The sequence below is a fragment of the Salmo salar genome, chromosome ssa14 (assembly GCF_905237065.1).
Source record: "Salmo salar chromosome ssa14, Ssal_v3.1, whole genome shotgun sequence".
Classification (NCBI taxonomy): domain Eukaryota; kingdom Metazoa; phylum Chordata; class Actinopteri; order Salmoniformes; family Salmonidae; genus Salmo; species Salmo salar.
In genome coordinates, this window is record NC_059455.1 from 28,716,512 (window position 1) to 28,738,263 (window position 21,752).

At 41.6% G+C, this 21,752-nt stretch overlaps 1 protein-coding gene across 1 annotated transcript in view; it reads right to left on the reverse strand.

The window, feature by feature from the left end:
- Window positions 1-21,752, reverse strand: part of LOC106569167 (solute carrier family 22 member 23) — an 89,972-nt gene that overhangs the window by 9,221 nt on the left and 58,999 nt on the right. The window contains exons 4-9 of the mRNA XM_014140221.2: window positions 16,056-16,224; window positions 14,982-15,109; window positions 10,179-10,281; window positions 9,056-9,294; window positions 8,008-8,040; window positions 6,120-6,243 (exon numbers count right to left, since the gene is read on the reverse strand). Of these exons, the coding sequence (XP_013995696.1) occupies window positions 6,120-6,243; window positions 8,008-8,040; window positions 9,056-9,294; window positions 10,179-10,281; window positions 14,982-15,109; window positions 16,056-16,224 (796 nt within the window). The remainder of the gene's footprint in view (window positions 1-6,119; window positions 6,244-8,007; window positions 8,041-9,055; window positions 9,295-10,178; window positions 10,282-14,981; window positions 15,110-16,055; window positions 16,225-21,752) is intronic.

The window sequence follows — 21,752 nt, forward strand, 5'->3', positions numbered from 1 at the left end:
ATGACTACTTCCGATTCCAAAACCGCCCCACTCTCTTTAAACCTGATCCATTCTTTAGAAAGGGTGTGCCCTGCAACCTCTGCTATTTCCAGTGAAACCTCTGCCCTGCAACCTCTGCCATTTCCAGTGCAACCTCTGCCCTGCATCCTCTGCTATTTCCTGTGCAACCTCTGCCCTGCAACCTCTGCTATTTCCTGTGCAACCTCTGCCCTGCAACCTCTGCTATTTCCAGTGCAACCTCTGCCCTGCATCCTCTGCTATTTCCAGTGCAACCTCTGCTATTTCCAGCGCAACGATCTATGTTCACATTCAATGGCACATTCCACATTCAAGCCCCTACTAGTCTCATTTCCTTACGAAGACACACTTGGTGATTATTGTGTTATTGACATACCCTATCAGCCATTTTAAGGTCACAACAGCAGAGAGTGCTGCAATACCATGATTCATCTGATACCATTGAGGAGTTTACCACAGGCTTCATCATAAGTGCATAAACGTCGTCGCCCCCACAGTAACAATACGAATGTATCCAAATCAAAAACATGGATTACAGTCAATATCCACGCTGGGCTAAAGGCTAGACCTACTCCTTACAAGGAACGGGACACGGACACATACAACAAAGCCTGCTGCGACCTCCGACGCAATATCAAACATGCAAAAGGACAATATAGGAGGAAGATGGAATCCTATTACACCAACTCCGACGCTCGTCTTATGTGGCAGGTTTTGCAGACAATAACAGATTACGAAGGGAAACCCAGCCATGAGATGCCCAGTGATGCAGAACTATCAAACGAGCTCTAAATGCCTTTTATGCTCACTTCAAGAAATACAACCTTGAGTCTTGCGTGAAAGCCCCTGTTACGGATGACTGTGTGTTTTCACACTTGTCCCCTTTCAGACCATTTTTGTGAACTCAGTGCAGTTCGCTTCATTTTTCTGCGCAGTGTGAACGCTCCAAAAGGAACTCAGACCTGTCAAAAGAGCCCCCAAAGCGAACCGAAATGAGACTATCTCAAGAGGTGGTCTGAATTCGGTTAGCTTGAATTACACGGTTTCGGTTCCCTTTTTAGGACAATGTGAACACAAAGCTTCCCAGGTTTGCATGTCATTATTCCCGCATTTAATCAAATAATTAATGAAATGGTTACCTGGTCTATCTGCGCTGACCCTATCTTGCACTTACTCTATGCACACACACAAGACTATACATACACACTATATTGAAACTCACACTACACTGACACAAAACCCACACACATTCACATACATTACATACAGTGCATAACACACACACACACACACACACACACACACACACACACACACACACACACACACACACACACACACACACACACACACACACACACACACACACACACACACAAACACACACCTACCGACAACACAAACACCCACGTGCATACCGACACAACACATACATACACACGCGCGCACACACACTTTTGCACTCATTATGCAGTGCCGTCAGAAAGTATTCATACCCATTGTCTTATTCTACATTTTGTTGTGTTACAGCCTGAATTCAAAATGGATCAAATGTATTTTTTTATCTCACACATCTACATACAATACCCCATAATGACAATGTGAAAACATGTTTTTATAAATTTTCACACATGTATTGAAAATGAAATACTAAAATCTAATTTACATAAGAATTCACCCCCCTGGTCAATATGTTACAATCACCTTTGGCAGCGATTACAGCTGTGAGTCTTTCTAGCTATGTCACGTCCTGGCCAGTATAAGGGTTAATTGGTATTGTAGTTTGATCAGGACGTGGCAGAGGGTATTTGTTTTATGTGGTTCAGGGTGGTGTTTTTGTAGTAAGGGCATTTGATTTAGTATTCCGGGGTTTTTGGGCACTGTTTGAGATTCACGTATTTCTATGTTGATCTAGTTAGTTGTATGTCTATGTTTGGTTAATTGGGGTGGACTTCCAATTGAAGGCGGCTGTGTGGTGTTGCCTTTGATTGGAAGTCCTATATTAGTTGGGTGTGTTTGTCTGTTTGATGGTGGGAGATTGTTCCGTGTTTAGTGTGTGTAAACAGAACAGAACAGAACAGAACAGAACAGAACAGAACAGAACAGAACAGAACAGAACAGAACAGGACTGTCAGTGTATCGTGCGTTCGTGTTTGTTATTTTGTGTTCGTTTTGGAATTTATTAAAAGTTCAAAATGAACCATCTCAACTCTGTTGCATATTGGTCCTCATTTTCCGATGATGATTTTGCCATATCGTCCTCCGACGAAGAAATCCCTGACAGGGTAAGTCCCTAAGAGCTATGCACACCTGGATTGTACAATATTTGCACATTATTATTTTTTTTAATCTGTCAAATTAGTTGTTGATCATTGATAGACTGCCAGCTTCAAGTCTTGCCATAGATTTTCAAGTCGATTTAAGTCAAAACTGTAACTACGCCACTCAGGAACATTTAATGTTGCCCTAGTAAGCAACATTTGGCCTTGTGTTTTAGGTTATTGTCCTGCGGAAAGGTGAATTTGTCTCCCAGTGTCTGTTGGAAAGCAGACTGAACCAGGTTTTCCTCTGTGATTTTTTTCTGTGCTTAGCTCTATTCGGTTTATTATTATCCTAAAAAAACTCCCTAGTCCTTGCCCATGACAAGCATACCCATAACATGATGCAGCCACCACCATGCTTGAAAATATGAAGAGTGGTACTCAGTGATGTGTTGGATTTGCCCCAAACATAACTTTTATATTCAGGACATAAAGTTAATTTCTTTACCACATTTTTTGCAGTTTTACTTTAGTGCCTTATTGCAAACAGGATGCATGTTTCGGGAATATTTTTATTCTGTACAGGCTTAATTTTTTTCACTGTCATTTAGGTTAGTATTGTGGAGTAACTACAATGTTGTTGATCCTTCCTCAGTTTTCTCCTATCATATCTATTAACCCACTAGACAACATTGGGCGTCTTCTTTAGCTTATGCATCAGATCCATATCAACCCACAAGGTGTGAAAACATAAGCACCAACCCTTGATAAATAGTACATCAACTATTGTAAAGGATTAATTGCATTAAGACATATTTGTGGAAAAAACACTAGCTATTTGTTTAGCTAGAGTCAAGAAACGGTTTGTATAATTCTTCAAAGTCCAGAAAAAACACAAGACCTCCAGCCTATTTTCATTTCCCTTACAATAAAAATATTACAGTTTAATCCATTTGATCAACTTTATCTGTAGATTCAATTAGTAATAGAGTTATACAGCAGTAATTAATAGTCTAGTTAAAGCTTATTTTGACAAAGTAGAACAAAAAAGATAATAATACAACCAGCCAGGTGCACAGTTGAAATAATTTGCTGTATTCCTATACAAAAGCACCAGTACATGAACAATTGCAAAGGATAAATTGCATATTTTAATTTGAAGATAATTATGTTACTAGTTTTTACGTAGTAGACAGAGCATTGCTGCTGCGCAGGTGGTCATGTGCTGAATGCTTTGACAGTTCGGATATTCTTGGAAAAGGTTACATTTGGAAATAGAGTTGCACCTCTTGAATTATGATAGTTATTTGACAAAGGTAAGTGTAATAGAAACTGCAGAATATGCTCTTCCTGATACTATATAGAAATAAAAATGTTTTACCTACATGTGACTCTGAAGGAGGATTTGAAAAAGTGATGCTCCTTTCCATGCATTTGTAAATTACAAGTTACACCCATCTCTAAGTATACAATTTGACAATTGATAGGCCTAATATTGTCACTCATCAGATTATTGTCAATTTAATCTTGTCTACAGGCTAATTCTTATTACACAAACTCATCATTACACTATTGTTGTTCTAAATTAAATCAACATCTTTACCCTCATCATTCAGTTAGGCCTACTTTAAATTTGATTGTGAAGTAATTCCATCCATCCACTTGTCATTCATTCAGTGGGGGATGGCATCGTTTGCTTTGCTGTATAGAGTCAAGGAAATGCTTCACATTACTGGAAAGGCCTACTGCAACATGTAGCATGTTTTAGTTTCCCATTACAGCTTATTTTTAAAAAGTACAATTTAAAAGAGAATGGTATCAATCCCCAAGGCGCGCGGCATAACAAACTCATCATTACACTATTGTCTTTATAAATTAAATCAACCTCTTCAACCTCCTTATCACTCAGTTAGGCCTAATTTAAAATCAATTGTGAGGTAAGATGCACAATTATTGTCCATTTATCCATTTGTCATTCATTCAGTGAGGAGAGAGAGATGCATTAGTGCCTGGCTGGGTACCAACGTCCTACAGCACATTATCTTGGTGGGTTAAATTAGGAATAGGTGTGAAAAAAAAACAGGTAAAAGGGCTCTAAATACATTTGTGTTCGTGATTTCAAAATTCTGATATAATACAAACATTTAGGAAAAGTCAAGGAAGGAGCAGGACATAGCAATTTTTTGGGGCAGATTTGATTTATTTACAAAATCAAACGTCAGTGGCCATTGGCCTACGGCGGTTCTAGTGTTAAACTGTTTTAAAGTCACCATTGGCCTCATGGTGAAATCCCTGAGCGGTTTCCTTCCTCTCCGGCAACTGAGTTAGGAAGGACGTCTATCTTTGTTGTGGGATATTCAATGTCAGATTTTTTTACCCATCTACCATTAGGTACCCTTCTTTGCGAGGCAAAGGAAAACCTCCCTGGTCTTTGTGGTTGAATCTGTGTTTGAAATTCACTGCTCGATTAAGGGACCTTACAGATAATTGTATGTGTGTGGTAAAAATACGAGGTAGTCATTCAAAAATCATGTTAAACACTATTATTGTGCACAGAGTCCATGCAACTTATTATGTGACTTGTTAAGCACATTTTCACTCCTGAATTTATGTAGGCTTGCCATAACAAACGGGGTGAACATTTATTGACTCAAGACATTTCAGCTTTTCATTTGTAATTTATTTGTAAAAATGTCTAAAAACATTATTCCACTTTGACATTATGGGGTATTGTGTGTAGGCCAGTGACACAAAATCTCAATTTAATACATTTTGAATTCAGGCTGTAACACAAGAAAATTTCAAACAACTCACAGGGTGTGAAGACTTTCTGCTGCTACTCTATTCTTTATTTTACTCTTATTATTACTATTATTAGTCACTTTACACTGCCTTCATGTAAATATCTTCCTCAATTACCTCATATCATTGCACATTGATCTAGTACCGATACTCCCTGGATATAGCTTCATTCAAGTGTTACTATTATTTATATTTGTTTATTTTTTCACTCTGCATCGTTGGGAAGGGCTTGTAACCAAGCATTTCACTGTATAGACTACACCCGTTGTATTCGGTGCATGTGACAAATAAAATTTGATTTGATTTGTAAGAGAATCCTGCCAATGCAGTACCATCATTTCTCTCCTTTCTGGTCTGTGACTGGCCACCGGGTGGCGCTCCGCAGTAACTCGAGGCAGTGCAGTGCACCATACCTTACATAATACCACACACCATCATGACGATCCAAAGCTGTGTCGTAGTTTGTCCAGAGAGGGAAAGGCTAATTCAAACAATATGTGGATATAGAACTACACACTTACTATGTTATAGATGGGGGCATGTAATATTTTCAAATGGTGGGAGTGCTGTGCTAACAGCAGGGTTGTAATATCCTGGTGATATCCTAGCAGGTCAGAGCAACCTTAAGTCATTAACCTCTCTATTGCGCTCAAAAGACTAAGACTATGTTATATTTGGATAATGAGCATCATAAAACACAGCAGATTTTGCCTTCACACTAGATGATGACAGCAACCTTCAGACTCCACACCTCTTTATCTTTCTTCAATTCCAGATTTGTAGACAGTATATTTACATCGCTTGACAGAGTGAATGTTCTGTAAAATGTTATAAACTGAAGCAGACATTTTACTCAAGACAGCGCTGAATAAAAGGGGAATAAAATGAAACCCTGTTTTCAATTCCCATGAGGCCTAAAACAAGCTTTCTCCTCAACCCTGGCCTGAACATATCCTCACAGCCTCTCTGAATCCTATCCCTCAACCCCCCTCAGTGGTACGCTCCAGTGGTCCGGTCACAGTGTGTGGGTGGGCTCACCTGATGACAGTGGGGGTGATCTCAGCGCAGAAGAAGATGCTCAGGTTGCTGACAGCGTGGGAGGAGAACATGCCAATGATGGAAAAGGCGATGGAGAAGTTCTTATTAAGTGTATCCGAGCTCTCTGCACAGAAAGAAGACAACACACGAGTCAGCCATTAAACACGATTCAGCCTAAATTATTAAAGTGATTCAGCCTAAATTATTAAAGTGAGATTAGTGTATATGAGCACTCTGCATAGAAAGCAAACATAAACATAAACATTATCCAGCCATTATACAGAGAGAATACATTATAATGTAGAAAGGTGAGATAAGCTCAAAGGAAAATACTATATCTAACACTGATAAACGAATGACGCTCTTAAGAGAATGCTCATTGCACCGAGCAAGAAAAGTACCTATGCTTTCTCCTAAGAGCAGGGTGTTGTTGAAGGATGATCCTAATACTTCAACAACATATTTCCTGCCATCTTGACATAAAACTATAGGTTTATAAATAACATATGTAGATGGTTACATAATTCCCATGATGTGTATATATGAGGCATGTTTAAATTGCATCATCCGAGGCTGGTCTCAAGTCAGTTTGGTGTCTAAATGAAACATGTTAAAGTTGCCCAAAGAGGATCATCTCTGGCTGGTCTCGGATCGGTTCGGTGTCTAAATTAAAGATGTTTAAGTTGCCCAAAGAGGATCATCCGAGGCGGGTCAGTTTGCTGCTCCTCTCTAATCTCTAATCCTCTGGCTGTCTGACAACAGGCCAGGCCCAGTTTGCTTCCAGGTGGAAGATTAGGGATAGAGAGAATGGAGGGAACATAAGAGATAGATAAATACACAGGGGAAGAAGAGGGCTAGAGGTTAGTGAGGGTCAATGAGACAAATGAGGATCAGGGAGTAGAACACAGACAGGAAGACTGGTAATTCCACCTCTAATGAAAAATAGCATCAAGAAGAAGTTACTCTTATTAGAATACATGAAGACCAAGCAAGATGAAAAGCAGCTCAGATGAATGATGGTGATACGGCATAATGTATTTCATACCACGTATAATGTACTAGCTTCTAAGGTTGTACAACTGCTGGTTTCATGTGTCAGTTGTGGCGTTTCACTGTGAAGGACAAGCTAGCTGGATCTGAATGTGTATTTATGCAGTAAACAGAACGCTAGTCCTTGAGATATTTATTTATTCACTGATGCCTACAGACGTACTGAGCCAGTCACATGGTACCTCTGAACTGTCACTCATCGTAGTTGTCAAACAGAAATCGCACGTCGCGGTTTGGGCTATCAGGACCTGACTGAACTCTGCAATGAGTTTGTGTTTTTAGAGAGTGGGTGGGAAAGAGAGTGGGGAGTGATTGGGAGAAAGGGAGAACTAGGAAAAGTCACAGTATTTAGGTTGAGGTGAAAAATCAACCTTTGCTTTGAACCACCAGCATTGTGCAACAAACTCATTGCGACATTTAAAGCCCTGATTTTAGTACTGTTAGTTTATAATGCTGACATTATCTTAGTGTTCTTCAATCTTATACAGATGTCAGTTCCTCCAATCTTTGTCTAATCATATCAAACAAATCACGCTGGGGACATCTGCAGCTATCATAATGTGTTTCTAACAGCTTGAACCACATTTAGGACGGTAAATTGGTTATCAATTTACTGCAGAATTCTCCCATCTGCCCAGGACCTTCTTGGTTCTTTATCAAGCAGTTAAAGTATTTCCAGTAAGCTGAATATAATTGGGTAAACATGATAAACAGTTATGAGCCAGAATGATGGGGTATTGATTAGTTTAGATTCTAGGGCAGAGCAACAGCAACAAGGGAAACATTGGCTGAGTTCCCACTAGAATGAATAGGAGACAAACCGATGGGTGTACTGTACCTATATTCAGATGGACACTGTATTTCCCCAGCACTACAGGAGACATAGGGAGAGAGAGGGAAACATACACAGGTTAATATGTAGTCAAATGATCATCTCACACATCACACAGAGCATAGTCGACACAAAAAGAAGACACAGCCATGCGGTACCACAAGTGAATTTTCCAGTCACAAAACACACACTAGTTACACCACAGCAATAACAACACAAGATGTGTGTTGTGTGTGCGTGTGCGCGCGTGTGTGTGTGTATATGTGTTTGACCTTGATGTGTACCTGTAGTTGTAGGTTAAACATTTGTTCACTCAACGTATAAGTGACTCTTTAAAAAAAGACTAAATACTCTGACAGATTTCAGACAATCATTTGTCCTTGTCACACAGTTACACCACATCACATAGACCTACATTTAAACCCCACTCCAAAACAACTATAGCTAACTATAAAGGCTGTTTTACCTCTACCTATTCACATTCATTATAAAACTAGATACAACTAGATAAGATCCGCACATACCAGCTGGCTAGTGACAGTGAGACATTTTAGCGGGGAGACATGACCTGCTATGCCACATGTAATCTAAGGTCAGATAGCTCGTGCTACTCTCACAACGTGAGTGTTGTAGGGACAAGATAGAATGAAACTGTGCCGTAGAGGTCAAGGTATGGCTTTGTGCCGTAGAGGTCAAGGTATGGCTTTGTGCCGTAGAGGTCAAGGTATGGCTTTGTGCCGTAGAGGTCAGGGTATGGCTTTGTGCCGTAGAGGTCAAGGTATGGCTTTGTGCCATAGAGGTCAAGGTATGGCTTTGTGCCGTAGAGGTCAAGGTGAGCAGCTAGAATGCACAGACTGTATGATAATTTGTGTGTGAGTGCTTGCAGTGTATGTGTGAGTGTGTGTGTTTGTGTGTGTGTGCATGCCTGTGTGTTTGTATATTTGTGTGTGTAAGTGTGTGTGTGTGTGTGTGTGTGTGTGTGTGTGTGTGTGCACGCAAGTTTGTGACAGCGTGTGTACTATACAGTATGTGTATTACACTGTAGGCTACCCACAGTTGAGCAGGCCAAGCTGCAGCAGTGATGCCAGGGCAGTGATGATCATGAACATGAGCAGGCCTCCCCTCCTCCCCATCAGGCCCACCGCCGGGCACAGTGCCATGCATGAAGCCACGGCGATGCCCGCCATGGTGTAGTAGTCAGCGTAGAAGTTGTGGAACATGGTGGACTCGTGGGTCTCATGGTGGTCCATCATACTGCGGGCAAAGCAGTGGTGGATGCCATAGCCAGTCAGTCTGGATAGAGGGAGAGAGAGGGACGGGAGAGAATGAGGAGAGAGAGAATGAAGATAAGAGAGAAAGGGGGGAGATGGTGCAAGAGAGGGAGAAAGGAGTGAGGAGACGAAAGAGTGTACAGAGAGGACAGAAAGATAGAGATTGATATGGGAAGAGAGTGTAAAGAAAAACTATATGAGTCCAGACGGAGAGTGAGGGAGAAGAAAGAAGCGGAAAATGAATCTCTCCTCTCGTCTCCTCTGAAACAAAGCTAAAAGCACGCACATACACCCTCTCCTGCTCATCTCCAGTTCTCTCATAAGAACACAGCTCATGCAAAATTCATGTTCAGACTAGAGTCAGGGGCACCGTGCACTGAAATAGCCAGGGCTGTGTCTATGTCTGCATGTCTATAAATGACTGGGATAGGTGAGCGAGAAGGTGAAGCTTTATTCTTTAGACCATATGGCAGACATAAGGACAGATGGACAGACAAACAGACGGACGAACGGACAGAGAGAGACAGACCTGCTAACAGCACAGACAGACAGGCAGACAGACAGACTGGTCAGGGCACTGAAATAGCTGTCTATAATGACTGGTGGGTGAGGGAGTTGGTGAATCTTTATTCTGAAGGCAGATAGACAGATGAATGGATGGATGGACAAACAGACATGCCTGCTAACAGCACAGACAGACAGAGAGACGGATGGACTGACGGACAGGCCTGCCAACAGCACAGAGGGCCACTGCTGGTCGATGCTGCATCGAGCAGACAGGTCAATAGTCCCATCATCACGGAACACCGGCCACCACATTTAACACCCAGAGGCGTCTTACTGGCAGCTGCATCATGGACACATGCACATGTACACGCACACCGCCACACACACAAACATACTTACGAGTTCACACAGAGGACCACAATGTTTTTCCACAGGTTCCTTGTCCCCACCATCTTTACGATACATGTCTTTTTGGGTTTCTTGTGAAGAGCGTTCTGCAGCTCTGAAACAATGAAAATAAGTCACATAAGGCTTTATACCAGGTTGTACAGTCAACCACAGGGCTTCATGTAATTCCACATGATGGGTTTAGGTGAGGGAAGGACACTTTCTGCTGCACACTATGTGATTCATACCAACACATTTCATCATGTGACGTATCTCTTCCTGTTAGGAGACAGGTATGACAGGGGGAAGGAGTGGGTGACTAGGGGAAAAGAAGATGAGTGAATGAATGGATAAATGAAAGAGGACAACGCCCCAGCGAAGCACGGATCACGACATGGAGCACGGATGTTTTGAAATATAATGGGTTGCTATGGAAACAAACCTCCACTTTCTGCATGTACACACACATATGCACGTGCACATTCCAAGTTTATCGCCCTGTAAAATAATGGAGCTTTGAAGTCATCCTCTGGCCTAGCAGCATAGCCATAATCCCTCATCTACGATTGGCTCTTAAACAAGAGGCCCTTTTCAGGGGCTAGTTATGTTACAAGGCTACATAACACACACACACACACACACACACACACACACACACACACACACACACACACACACACACACAACTGCACTGCCCTCAACCGCAGGTCTCTACAGACGGTGGTGCGGACGGCCCAATACATCATATTTGTACTGCATTGTCGAGGGAGCTCGCAAGTAAGCATTTCGCTGCACCGTTTATACCAGCAGTAAACTGGGTAAGTGACGAATAAACTTTCATTTGATTTGACAAACACCCAGAGGCTGCTTCTGGTTTTATTGTGAAGTGTTTACAGCTAAGAGAGCCAGGTGCACCATGGAAAGATGACACGAGCATAGCTCTACCACTACAGAGAGAAAGAATGCTCTAGCTAGCTACGCCCATAGATGCAGATGACAACAGGAGGACAGAGAGCTGTGTGTGCAGGAGAGGACGAATGGGACGACCCTGCTGACAGACACACTGTCTCTCTACGCTGCATCAGCATTCACTGCTCTAGAAGATCTCTGGATGCTAAGAAAATAGTTGATTTCACATTAAGCAACTCTGTTTTACGATGTTTTCTCACTGTTACTCTGAGTAGCACAGTAACAGAAGAATTTGTAAATGGTTAGCATTTTCCTCTGCCATATCATACCTGACAAGAAGACCTCCTAGGTAAAAGGGCACAGCTACAGTTAACTGCGAAAATAAAGGGAACACTTGAGTAAATGAGGTTTCTGGCGGCTCTGCTATGGTGTCAGGTGCCTTTTCCTGACATGGTTTAGATCCACACAACCCTTAGAGGGCAAGGGAAACGCCAATAAATACACAGCCATTCTGAGTGATCACCTTCAACCTATGTTGAATCATTTCTATCCTGATGGGAGTGGTCTCTTCCAGGATGACAATGCCGCCATCCACCAGGCACGAGTGCTCACTGAATGAAACAGCGTTTCCCACCACCATCAACAAAACACCAAATTATGGAATTTCTATTGAAAGATCCACCCAATAGGTTCCAGACACTTGTAGAATCTATGACAAGGTGCATTGAAGCTGTTCTGACGGCTCGTGGTGACCCAACGACCTAATTAAGACACATTTTACAGTTTTAAAGTTAGTTTCCTGCAAATCTACACATTTTGTAATGGGGCTGAGAGAAATATTGAAGCTTCAAAGCAAATTTCCTGCAATTCTACACATTTTGCCATGGGGCCGAGAGACATTTCAGTTTTAATGCTAATTTCCTTATTAAATTATACACATTTTGCCATGGCTTATGCCTTGTTCTTATGTTATCTGAGAGACTCAAACATTACAACAAAATCAATGGGGGCCCCATGTGTCACGACTTCCGCCGAAGTCGGTCCCTCTCCTTGTTCGGGTGGCGTTCGGCGGTCGATGTCGCTGGTCTTCTAGCCATTGCCGCTCCACCTTTCATTTTCCATTTGTTTTGTCTTGTTTTCCCGCACACCTGGTTCACATTCCCTCAGACTAAATGTATATTACCCTCTGTTTCCCCCATGTCTGTGTGTGGAATTGTTCTTTGTGTAGGGTGTTACGCTACAGGCTGGCTTGCGCTCGGTTTGTTTCAAACCTAGGTTTGTTTGTTTTGTTTAATCCGGTTCATGTTACCGTGGTTGTGCTTTGTGCTGCCTCGCCTGTGCCTTTGGGCCAGGGTGTATATTAAAGTTCTCCTGTTATCACCCATCTCTGCTCTCCAGCGCCTGACTTCCCGGCAACCAGTCACTCACCCCGTTACACCATGCCATGACATTTTTGGAATTTTAGAATCTCCCTGATTGTCTAGTTTTTTATTTTGGTGATGGTTATTAAAGATGATCTTATTAAAAAATATATTGATCCATTATCTTTTTTACATACTTTATATATGGTTTTAGTCGTTTAAGTTTACACTGAAAACGTTTTACCATCCCGAAAAGTATTATTAGACACTTGAGAATTGTTTGTTTCTTTGGACAGTTTCGTGAGAATGACCCAACTATGTTGTTGACAGAGGTTATGATTTACACATTTTTCCCCTAAATGTGTAAATCATAACCTCTGTCAACAACATAGTTGGGTCATTCTCATGAAACTGTCCAAAGAAACAAACAATTCTCAAGTGTCATTTTTCACAAAATGTTCTCTTGAATCACTGAGATTAGGATCTGTACTTATCTATTTTATATTTATTATTATGTTTTTTTAATGCATTTGACCAAAATTTTTACAAAAGTATCATTACCGTAAAAGTCCAAAAATGTAATAAACAAATCAATATTTATAATATTTTTTAACACTGCTCCCCTAATGAAAAGGCCTGTGTTAAACATAACAATGAAAACACTAATATTTCAAATGAAATTATACAACTATTATCAAATTAAATCAGACTTTTCCCATATTGAGCTCTTTAGCGGTTTCGGTAATGAGAAGGCAAAGTGGGGTAAAGGTGGTGTTCGAGAATAAGAACCTCATTCTGAAGGCATATAAGCAAATACATTAACTTGACTTGTGCTCATCTAAGGACTTATCCTCTAGATGATGCATCGTTGGTGAATAAAACTTTATTTAAAAACTGATTGGAGTTTTTACAGGAACTTGAAAAAGTGTCACGGTAATGAGATGTCCACAGACACTGTATGTAAGTAATACATATTATAGTTTAATGTAAACTTTAATTAATATACCATTCTTATGATTTATGGACAAACCTTTTTTCCTCATTTTTTTACGACCTGATAATTGTATCTGGACACATTTTGGTAATGAAGACTTACAGTGAAAATGTATAAAATTCAGGCAATAATGTAAAATGTACTTCAAATAAGACACGTTCCCAAAAACTAGACATCTTAGCCCTCAGAATGATGCATCATGCTTTTGTAACTGATTTCATGAGAACCATCCAGTCATCTCTTGTCCAAACTGCAGGAATCTGGCCTGGCTATACTTATCCATTATCCAGACACTAAGGTAGAGGTCAAAGGGATTGACCTGGTCCCATCTGTTGTCTGTGAGCGATGCCTCTCCCCTTCTCCTTCTGCCCCGCTCCCTCTAAAGGCCCTAATAAACCGTGTTGGGGAAGCTACTCTGAAAATATAGTTTACCAAGCTACCAATACTTCACACTGGAAGAAAGCTACCCTTAAGAAAAATATAGTTTACTTAACTAAAGTTACTTAGAAAAAGTAGTTCACAACATCCAAACTACTTTGTGATAAATTATCCTATCTAAATCTGAAATGTCATAGAATACAAATTGCAAGAACAGATCACTCGGGAGTCAGATGTTAACAGAATGTATATTTATCCTATTAAACTAAATGTTTAAACAATGTTTGAAGTGAGAATTAGGCAGGTCTGATTATTTTTTGGCCAAAATGTAGTATGTAGTTATAGTAGCTACACTGCTACACTGCAAAAAAGTAAGTACCTTCTGAAAACACTACTGGATTAGAGTTTGTTCCACCAAGCTACTGCAAAATGTAGTTACATTACTAGTTGAACTACTTCTAGTTCACTAATCCCCAACACTGGTAATAAAATGAATTAGGGTCTGGAGGGTCGGGTCCATGATGCCACGGTGTAGGTTTACTACCCTGCCGCAGATATACCTCCACCTCCAGGAGAGAGGGCTGTTACTATGGTAACCAGGCAGAGAGGAAGGAAGGGGATCTCCCCCGTCAGTCAAGATAATCCATATAGACTGTTGACTGAACAACAGGGACCTACACTCTACTGAGCCTGACCAGGCCTTTCTGTCTCAGAGAGAATCTAACATTGGCATTATTATAATGTATGCTTATGGCTGCGTTTACACAGGCTGGCCAATTCTGATATTTTTTCCACTCATTTGTCTTTGACCAATCACATCAGATGTTTTCACACAATATCTTTTTCAGAGCTGATCTGATTGGTTAAATGACCAATTAGTGAAAAAATTGATCTGAATTGGGCTGCCTGCGTAAACACAGTCAGAGTTTTGTTCAAAGTATTCAAAGTTAATAGATAGGATAGTCTCTAAATCCTTTTCATTACTTTCACTAACTGTCCTTGCTAGAGATATTGTCTAAGAACCTTTCACTTCAGGGATCAACAAACATTTCACTTCCAAATAACAACATTAAACCCATAGCAGAGGAAAGAAACGAATCCAAACCAAAGACAAAACACTTGGGCTAATTAGATAGTGTTAATTACAGCAATAATTACAATAGTGATCTCTACCTGTAAGGATGTGGTCAGTGTCCAGCTCGGGGTTGACCTGGTTCTTCTTGATGATGTGTCCCATGATCCACTTGGAGCGGCCGTACTGTTGAGTGGCCAGCAGCCACCGCAGAGACTCGGGAAAGATCCTGCATGGAGACAAGACAGAACACTCTCTAACTCTCTCCTCAATAAAATATGAACCGCTGAATCAAAATGAAATTAGTACCTATTTTTTTCACTGGGATTTAATGAGAGGCTGATAGGAATCTCAATACATCATTCTCCTCCTCAGGCTCTGTGGGAATCCCTGAGTCTGAAAAGTGTGTGTGGCCATGTGCGTATGTGTATATCCATGATTTCTTTCTAGCGGATTGAAACTCGGACTGAATCTTCCTTTAAAATGCTTTCATAACTTGTGGATATTAAGTCCTTTGTTAAGGTGTGTGATTTGAAGGGAATGAAAATGACAAGAGCTATGATTCTCTAGAATGAACTAAAACCCATAAGTTTCTTCCCCTTGATCTGTTGGCAGCTTTCCTAGCAGTCAGGTATACAATGTGAATAAAAGGTAAATGCTGGTTAATGAATTATTATTTATTACCCAAGCTTTAAAAAGACCAGCTGTATTAACATGTACAGTAGAGGTGATAGGCGATTAGGTATACCTAAATAAGAGGGAAACACAGCTGGAAAAACCCAAGAAGCTTCCCTCTGATTCTATACATATCTGATTAACCTCCAGTGTCCTGGGAACTACACAGATAATATTTCACTTCCGTGTGCTCCCATGCCCCGCTGGCCCCATACTAATTTCATACATACATAATATGAGCATTGGATAAATAGAACCTACATTAACATAAATAAGAAACCAATCATGAACTGCAGTGTAAGATAATTGGAAGTAGCACCTAATCAAGTGAATTAAATCAGTATTTTCTATCTAAATGGGATCACGTGTATGCATATAATAAATAGCTAAATATATCAACACTGAGCTGCCTAATTGTAGCAGGTGTTGAAGTATAGCCTGGTCCTAGAACAGTTTTGCGCTTTGCCTGAGATGGGGAGTAAAGTAGGTGTTGTCCTCACCAGATATAAGCCAGCATGAGGAGAAGCGGGCAGATGATGACAGCCTGCAGAACCTGCCAGTCTCGACAGAGGTATGCCATCCCTGGCATCAGGAGCTGCCCGCCCAGCACCACGAAGCTGGCAACCATGGTCATGGAGAAACGCCATGCTGGTAGGCACAGCTCAATCCCTGGTAGAGAGAGAGAGGAGAGAGAGGTTAGCTTACATGGACCTACAATACAGATAGATACACACACTCTGACCACAGACACAGTTCCATCGGTGTTGCAATCTACTGCAAAGATAGCCTGCAGAGTTCTGTATCACTATCCAAGTCTGTACCCAAACAATTCGAGCTTCTACTTCTAAAAATTCACCTTTCCAGAAACAAGTCTCTCACTGTTGCCGCTTGCTTTAGACCTCCCTCTGCCCCCAGCTATGCCCTCGATACCATATGTGAATTGATTGCACCCCATCTATCTTCTGAGCTCGTGCTACTAGGTTACCTAAACTGGGACATGCTTAACACCCCGGCCATCCTACAATCTAAACTTGATGCCCTCAATCTCACACAAATTATCAATGAACCTACCAGGTACAACCCCAAATCCGTGAAAACGGGCACCCTCATTGATGTCATCCTAACTAACTCGCCCTCCAAATACACCTCTGCTGTTTTCAATCAAGATCTCAGTGATCACTGCCTCATTGCCTGCATCCGTAATGGGTCTGCGACCAAACGACCACCCCTCATCACTGTCAAACGCTCCCTAAAACACTTCTGCGAGCAGGCCTTTCTAATCGATTTGGCCGGGGTATCCTGGAATGACATTGACCTCATCTCGTCAGTAGATGATGCCTGGCTATTCTTTAAAAGTGCCTTACTCACCATCTTAAATAAGCATGCCCCACTCAAAAAATGGAGAACTAGGAATAGATATAGTCCTTGGTTCACTCCAGACCTGTCTGCCCTTGACCAGCACAAAAACATCCTGTGGCGTTCTGCATTAGCATCGAATAGCCCCCGTGATATGCAACTTTTCAGGGAAGTTAGGAACAAATATACACAGGCAGTTAGAAAAGCTAAGGCTAGCTTTTTCAAACAGAAATTTGCATCCTGTAGCACTAACTCAAAAATGTTCTGGGACACTGTAAAGTCCATGGAGAATAAGAGCACCTCCTCCCAGCTGCCCACTGCTCTGAGGCTAGGAAACACTGTTACCACTGATAAATCCACTATAATTGAGAATTGCAAGAAGTATTTCTCTACGGCTGGCCATGCTTTCCACCTGGCTATCCCTACCCCGGTCAACTGCCCGGCACCCTCCACAGCAACCCGCCAAAGCCCCCACCATTTCTCCTTCACCCAAATCCAGATAGCTGATGTTCTGAAAGAGCTGCAAAATCTGGACCCATACAAATCAGCCGGGTTAGGCAATCTGGACCCTCTCTTTCTAAAATGATCTGCCAAAATTGTTGCAACCCCTATTACTAGCCTGTTCAACCTCTCTTTCGTATTGTCTGAGATTCCCAAAGATTGGAAAGCTGCCGCGGTCATCCCCCTCTTCAAAGGGGGTGACACTCTACACCCAAACTGCTACAGACCTATATCTATCCTACCCTGTCTTTCTAAGGTCTTCGAAAGCCAAGTTAACAAACAGATTATCGACCATTTCGAATACCAACGTACCTTCTCCGCTATGCAATCTGGTTTCAGAGCTGGTCATGGGTGCACCTCAGCCACGCTCAAGGTCCTAAACGACATCATAACCGCCATCGATAAGAGATATTACTGTGTAGCTGTATTCATCGACCTGGCAAAGGCTTTCGACTCTGTCAATCACCACATTCTTATTGGCAGACTCGACAGCCTTGGTTTCTCAAATGATTGCCTCGCCTGGTTTACCAACTACTTCTCTGATAGAGTTCAGTGTGTCAAATCGGAGGGCCTGTTGTCCGGACCTCTGGCAGTCTCTATGGGTGTGCCACAGGGTTCAATTCTCGGGCAGACTCTCTTCTCTGTATACATCAATGATGTTGCTCTTGCTGCTGGTGATTCTCTGATCCACCTCTACGCAGACGACACGATTCTGTATACATCTGGCCCCTCTTTGGACACTGTGTTAACTAACCTCCAGACAAGCTTCAATGCCATACAACTCTCCTTCCGTGGCCTCCAACTGCTCTTAAATGCAAGTAAAACTAAATGCATGCTATTCAATCGATCACTGCCCGCACCTGCCCGCCCGTCCAGTATCACTACTCTGGACGGCTCTGACTTAGAATACGTGGACAACTACAAATACCTGGGTGTCTGGTTAGACTGTAAACTCTCCTTCCAGACTCACATTAAGCATCTCCAATCCAAAATTAAATCTAGAATCAGCTTCCTATTTCGCAACAAAGCATCCTTCACTCATGCTGCCAAACATACCCTTGTAAAACTGACCATCCTACCAATCCTCGACTTCGGTGATGTCATCTATAAAATATCCTCCAACACTCTACTCAACAAACTGGATGCAGTCTATCACAGTGCCATCCGTTTTGTCACTAAAGCCTCATACACTACCCACCATTGCGACCTGTACGCTCTCGTTGGTTGGCCCTCGCTTCATACTTGTCGCCAAACCCACTGGCTACAGGTTATCTACAAGTCTCTGCTAGGTAAAGCCCCGCCTTATCTCAACTCACTGGTCACCATAGCATGACCCACTCGTAGCACGCGCTCCAGCAGGTATATCTCACTGGTCACCCCCAAAGCCAATTCCTCCTTTGGTCGTCTTTCCTTCCAGTTCTCTGCTGCCAATGACTGGAACGCACTGCAAAAATCTCTGAAGCTGGAGACTCACATTTCCCTCACTAGCTTTAAGCACCAGCTGTCAGAGCAGCTCACAGATCACTGCACCTGTACATAGCCCATCTGTAAACAGCCCATCTATCTACCTACCTCATCACCATACTGTATTTATTTATTTATCTTGCTTAATTGCACCCCAGTATCTCTACTTGCACATTCATCTTCTGCACATCTACCATTCCAGTGTTTAATTGCTATATTGTAATTACTTCGCCACCATGGCCTATTTATTGCCTGAACATACCTCATTTGCACTCACTGTATATTAGAGGTCGACCGATTATGGGTTTTCTTCACCGCCGATACTGATACTGATTATTGGCGGCCCGAAAAAGCCCGCTGCCGATTAATCGGCCAATTTTTTTATTTCTATTTGTAATAATGACAATTACAACAATACTGAATGAACACTTATTTTAACTTAATATAATACATCAATAAAATGAATTTAGCCTCAAATAAATAATAAAACATGTTCAATTTGGTTTAAATAATACAAAAACAAAGTGTTGGAGAAGAAAGTAAAAGCCATGTAAGAAAGCTAACGTTTAAGTGCCTTGCTCAGCACATGGGAACATATGAAAGCTGGTGGTTCCTTTTAACATGAGTCTTCAATATTCCCAGGTAAGAAGTTTTAGGTTGTAGTTATTATAGGAATTATAGGACTATTTTTCTATACAATTTGTATTTCATATACCTTTGACTATTGGATGTTCTTATAGGCACTTTAGTATTGCCAGTGTAACAGTATAGCTTCCGTCCCTCTCCTCGCTCCTACCTGGGCTCGAACCAGGAACACATCGACAACAGCCACCCTCGAAGCAGCGTTACCCATGTAGAGCAAGGGGAACAACTACTCCAAGTCTCAGAGCGAGTGACGTTTGAAACGCTATTAGCGCGCACCCGCTAACTAGCTAGCCATTTCACATCGGTTACACCAGCCTAATCTTGGGACTTGACAGGCTTGATGTCATAAACAGCGCAATGCATTGCGAAAAGCTGGCAAAACGCACAAAAGTGCTGTTTGAATGAATGCTTAAGAGCCTGCTGGTGCCTACCACCGCTCAGTCAGACTGCTCTATCAAATCATAGACTTAATTATAATATAATAAACACACAGAAATACGAGCCTTAGGTCATTAATATGGTCGAATCCGGAAATTATCATCTCGAAAACAAAACGTTTTTTTCTGTCAGTGAGATATGGAACCGGTCCGTATTTTATCTAACGGGTGGCATCCCTAAGTCTAAATATTCCTGTTACATTGCACAACCTTCAATGGTATATCATAATTACGTACAATTCGGGCAAATTAGTTCGCAACGAGCCAGGCAATGAACGCAAGAGAAGTGACACAATTTCATGTTAGCAGGCAATATTAACTAAATATGCAGGTTTAAAAATATATACTTGTGTATTGATTTTAAAGAAAGGCATTGATGTTTATGGTTAGGTACATTGGTGCAACGACAGTGCTTTTTTCGCAAATGCGCTTGTTAAATCATCACCCGTTTGTCGAAGTAGGCTGTGATTCGATGAGAAATTAACAGGCACCGCATCGATAATATGCAACGCAGGACACGTTAGATAAACTAGTAATATCATCAACCATGTGTAGTTGACTAGTGATTATGTTAAGATTGATAGTTTTTTATAAGATAAGTTTAATGCTAGCTAGCAACTTACCTTGGCTTCTTGCTGCCCTCGCGTAACAGGTAGTCAGCCTGCCATGCAGGCTCCTTGTGGAGTGCAATGTAAGGCAGGTGGTTAGAGCGTTGGACTAGTAACCAGAAGATTGCAAAAACAAATCCCTGAATCCCCCCTGAACAAGGCAGTTAACCCCCGTTCCTAGGCCGCCATTGAAAATAAGAATGTGTTCTTAATCTGACTTGCCTAGTTAAATAAAGGTGTAAAAATAAAAAATATCAGCAAATCGGTGGCTAAAAATACCGATTACTGATTGTTATGAAAACTTGAAATCGGCCATTCCAATTAATCGGTCGATCTCTACTGTACATAGACTTTTTGTTTTCTTTTGTTCTACTGTATTATTGACTGTATGTTTTGTTTATTCCATGTGTAACTCTGTGTTGTTGTATGTGTCGAATTTCTACGCTTTATCTTGGCCAGGTAGCAGTTGCAAATGAGAACTTGTTCTCAACTAGCCTACCTGGTTAAATAAAGGTGAAATAAAAAATAAAACAATAAAAATCTATGATACAGAGGGTGCAGAGGGAACACAAGGTCAACAATGACACTCCCACACATACACAACTTGACAGAGAGAGTGGACAGAAGGGAGAGGGGTCGACACTACAGTTCCACTACATAGCTCCATCCCTGGGAAGGAGACGAGGTATCCTGATACCGATGCCACTCCAGTATTGTGAACATTATTAGCCTATTTTAGCTGAAGAGCACTGACTCTTCCATGGCTAGGACAAAACACAGTCTCTGTCCTGATCCGACTGAACCAAACCTATTGCAGTGAAGTAATGAGGTTCTCCTTCTACAAATGTATTCCCAGTCACTTTCAGAAAGTCCTTGATTCATTCATACAGACATTAGCATGCATGCCACCACCACGCTAGCCAGCAGAAACACACAGAACTCAGCCCCTTAGCAAGCTAGACACTGCGGCAGCATAGCATAGAATAAAATAGGCTATATCAATCTTATGAAGCTGGTGAGTGGTACTGTACTGCAACAACAGTTCCCTTTCCTTTCCTTCTCTTTCTCAGCTTTTGTCTTCCACTCATCACTTTATATCTCCTCCTATTTTACTTTTTACTTGTGTTTTTTCCTTTTCTCAGCTCCAACTGGATCTTTCAAGGTGACAGGGCCAGGATAATACACT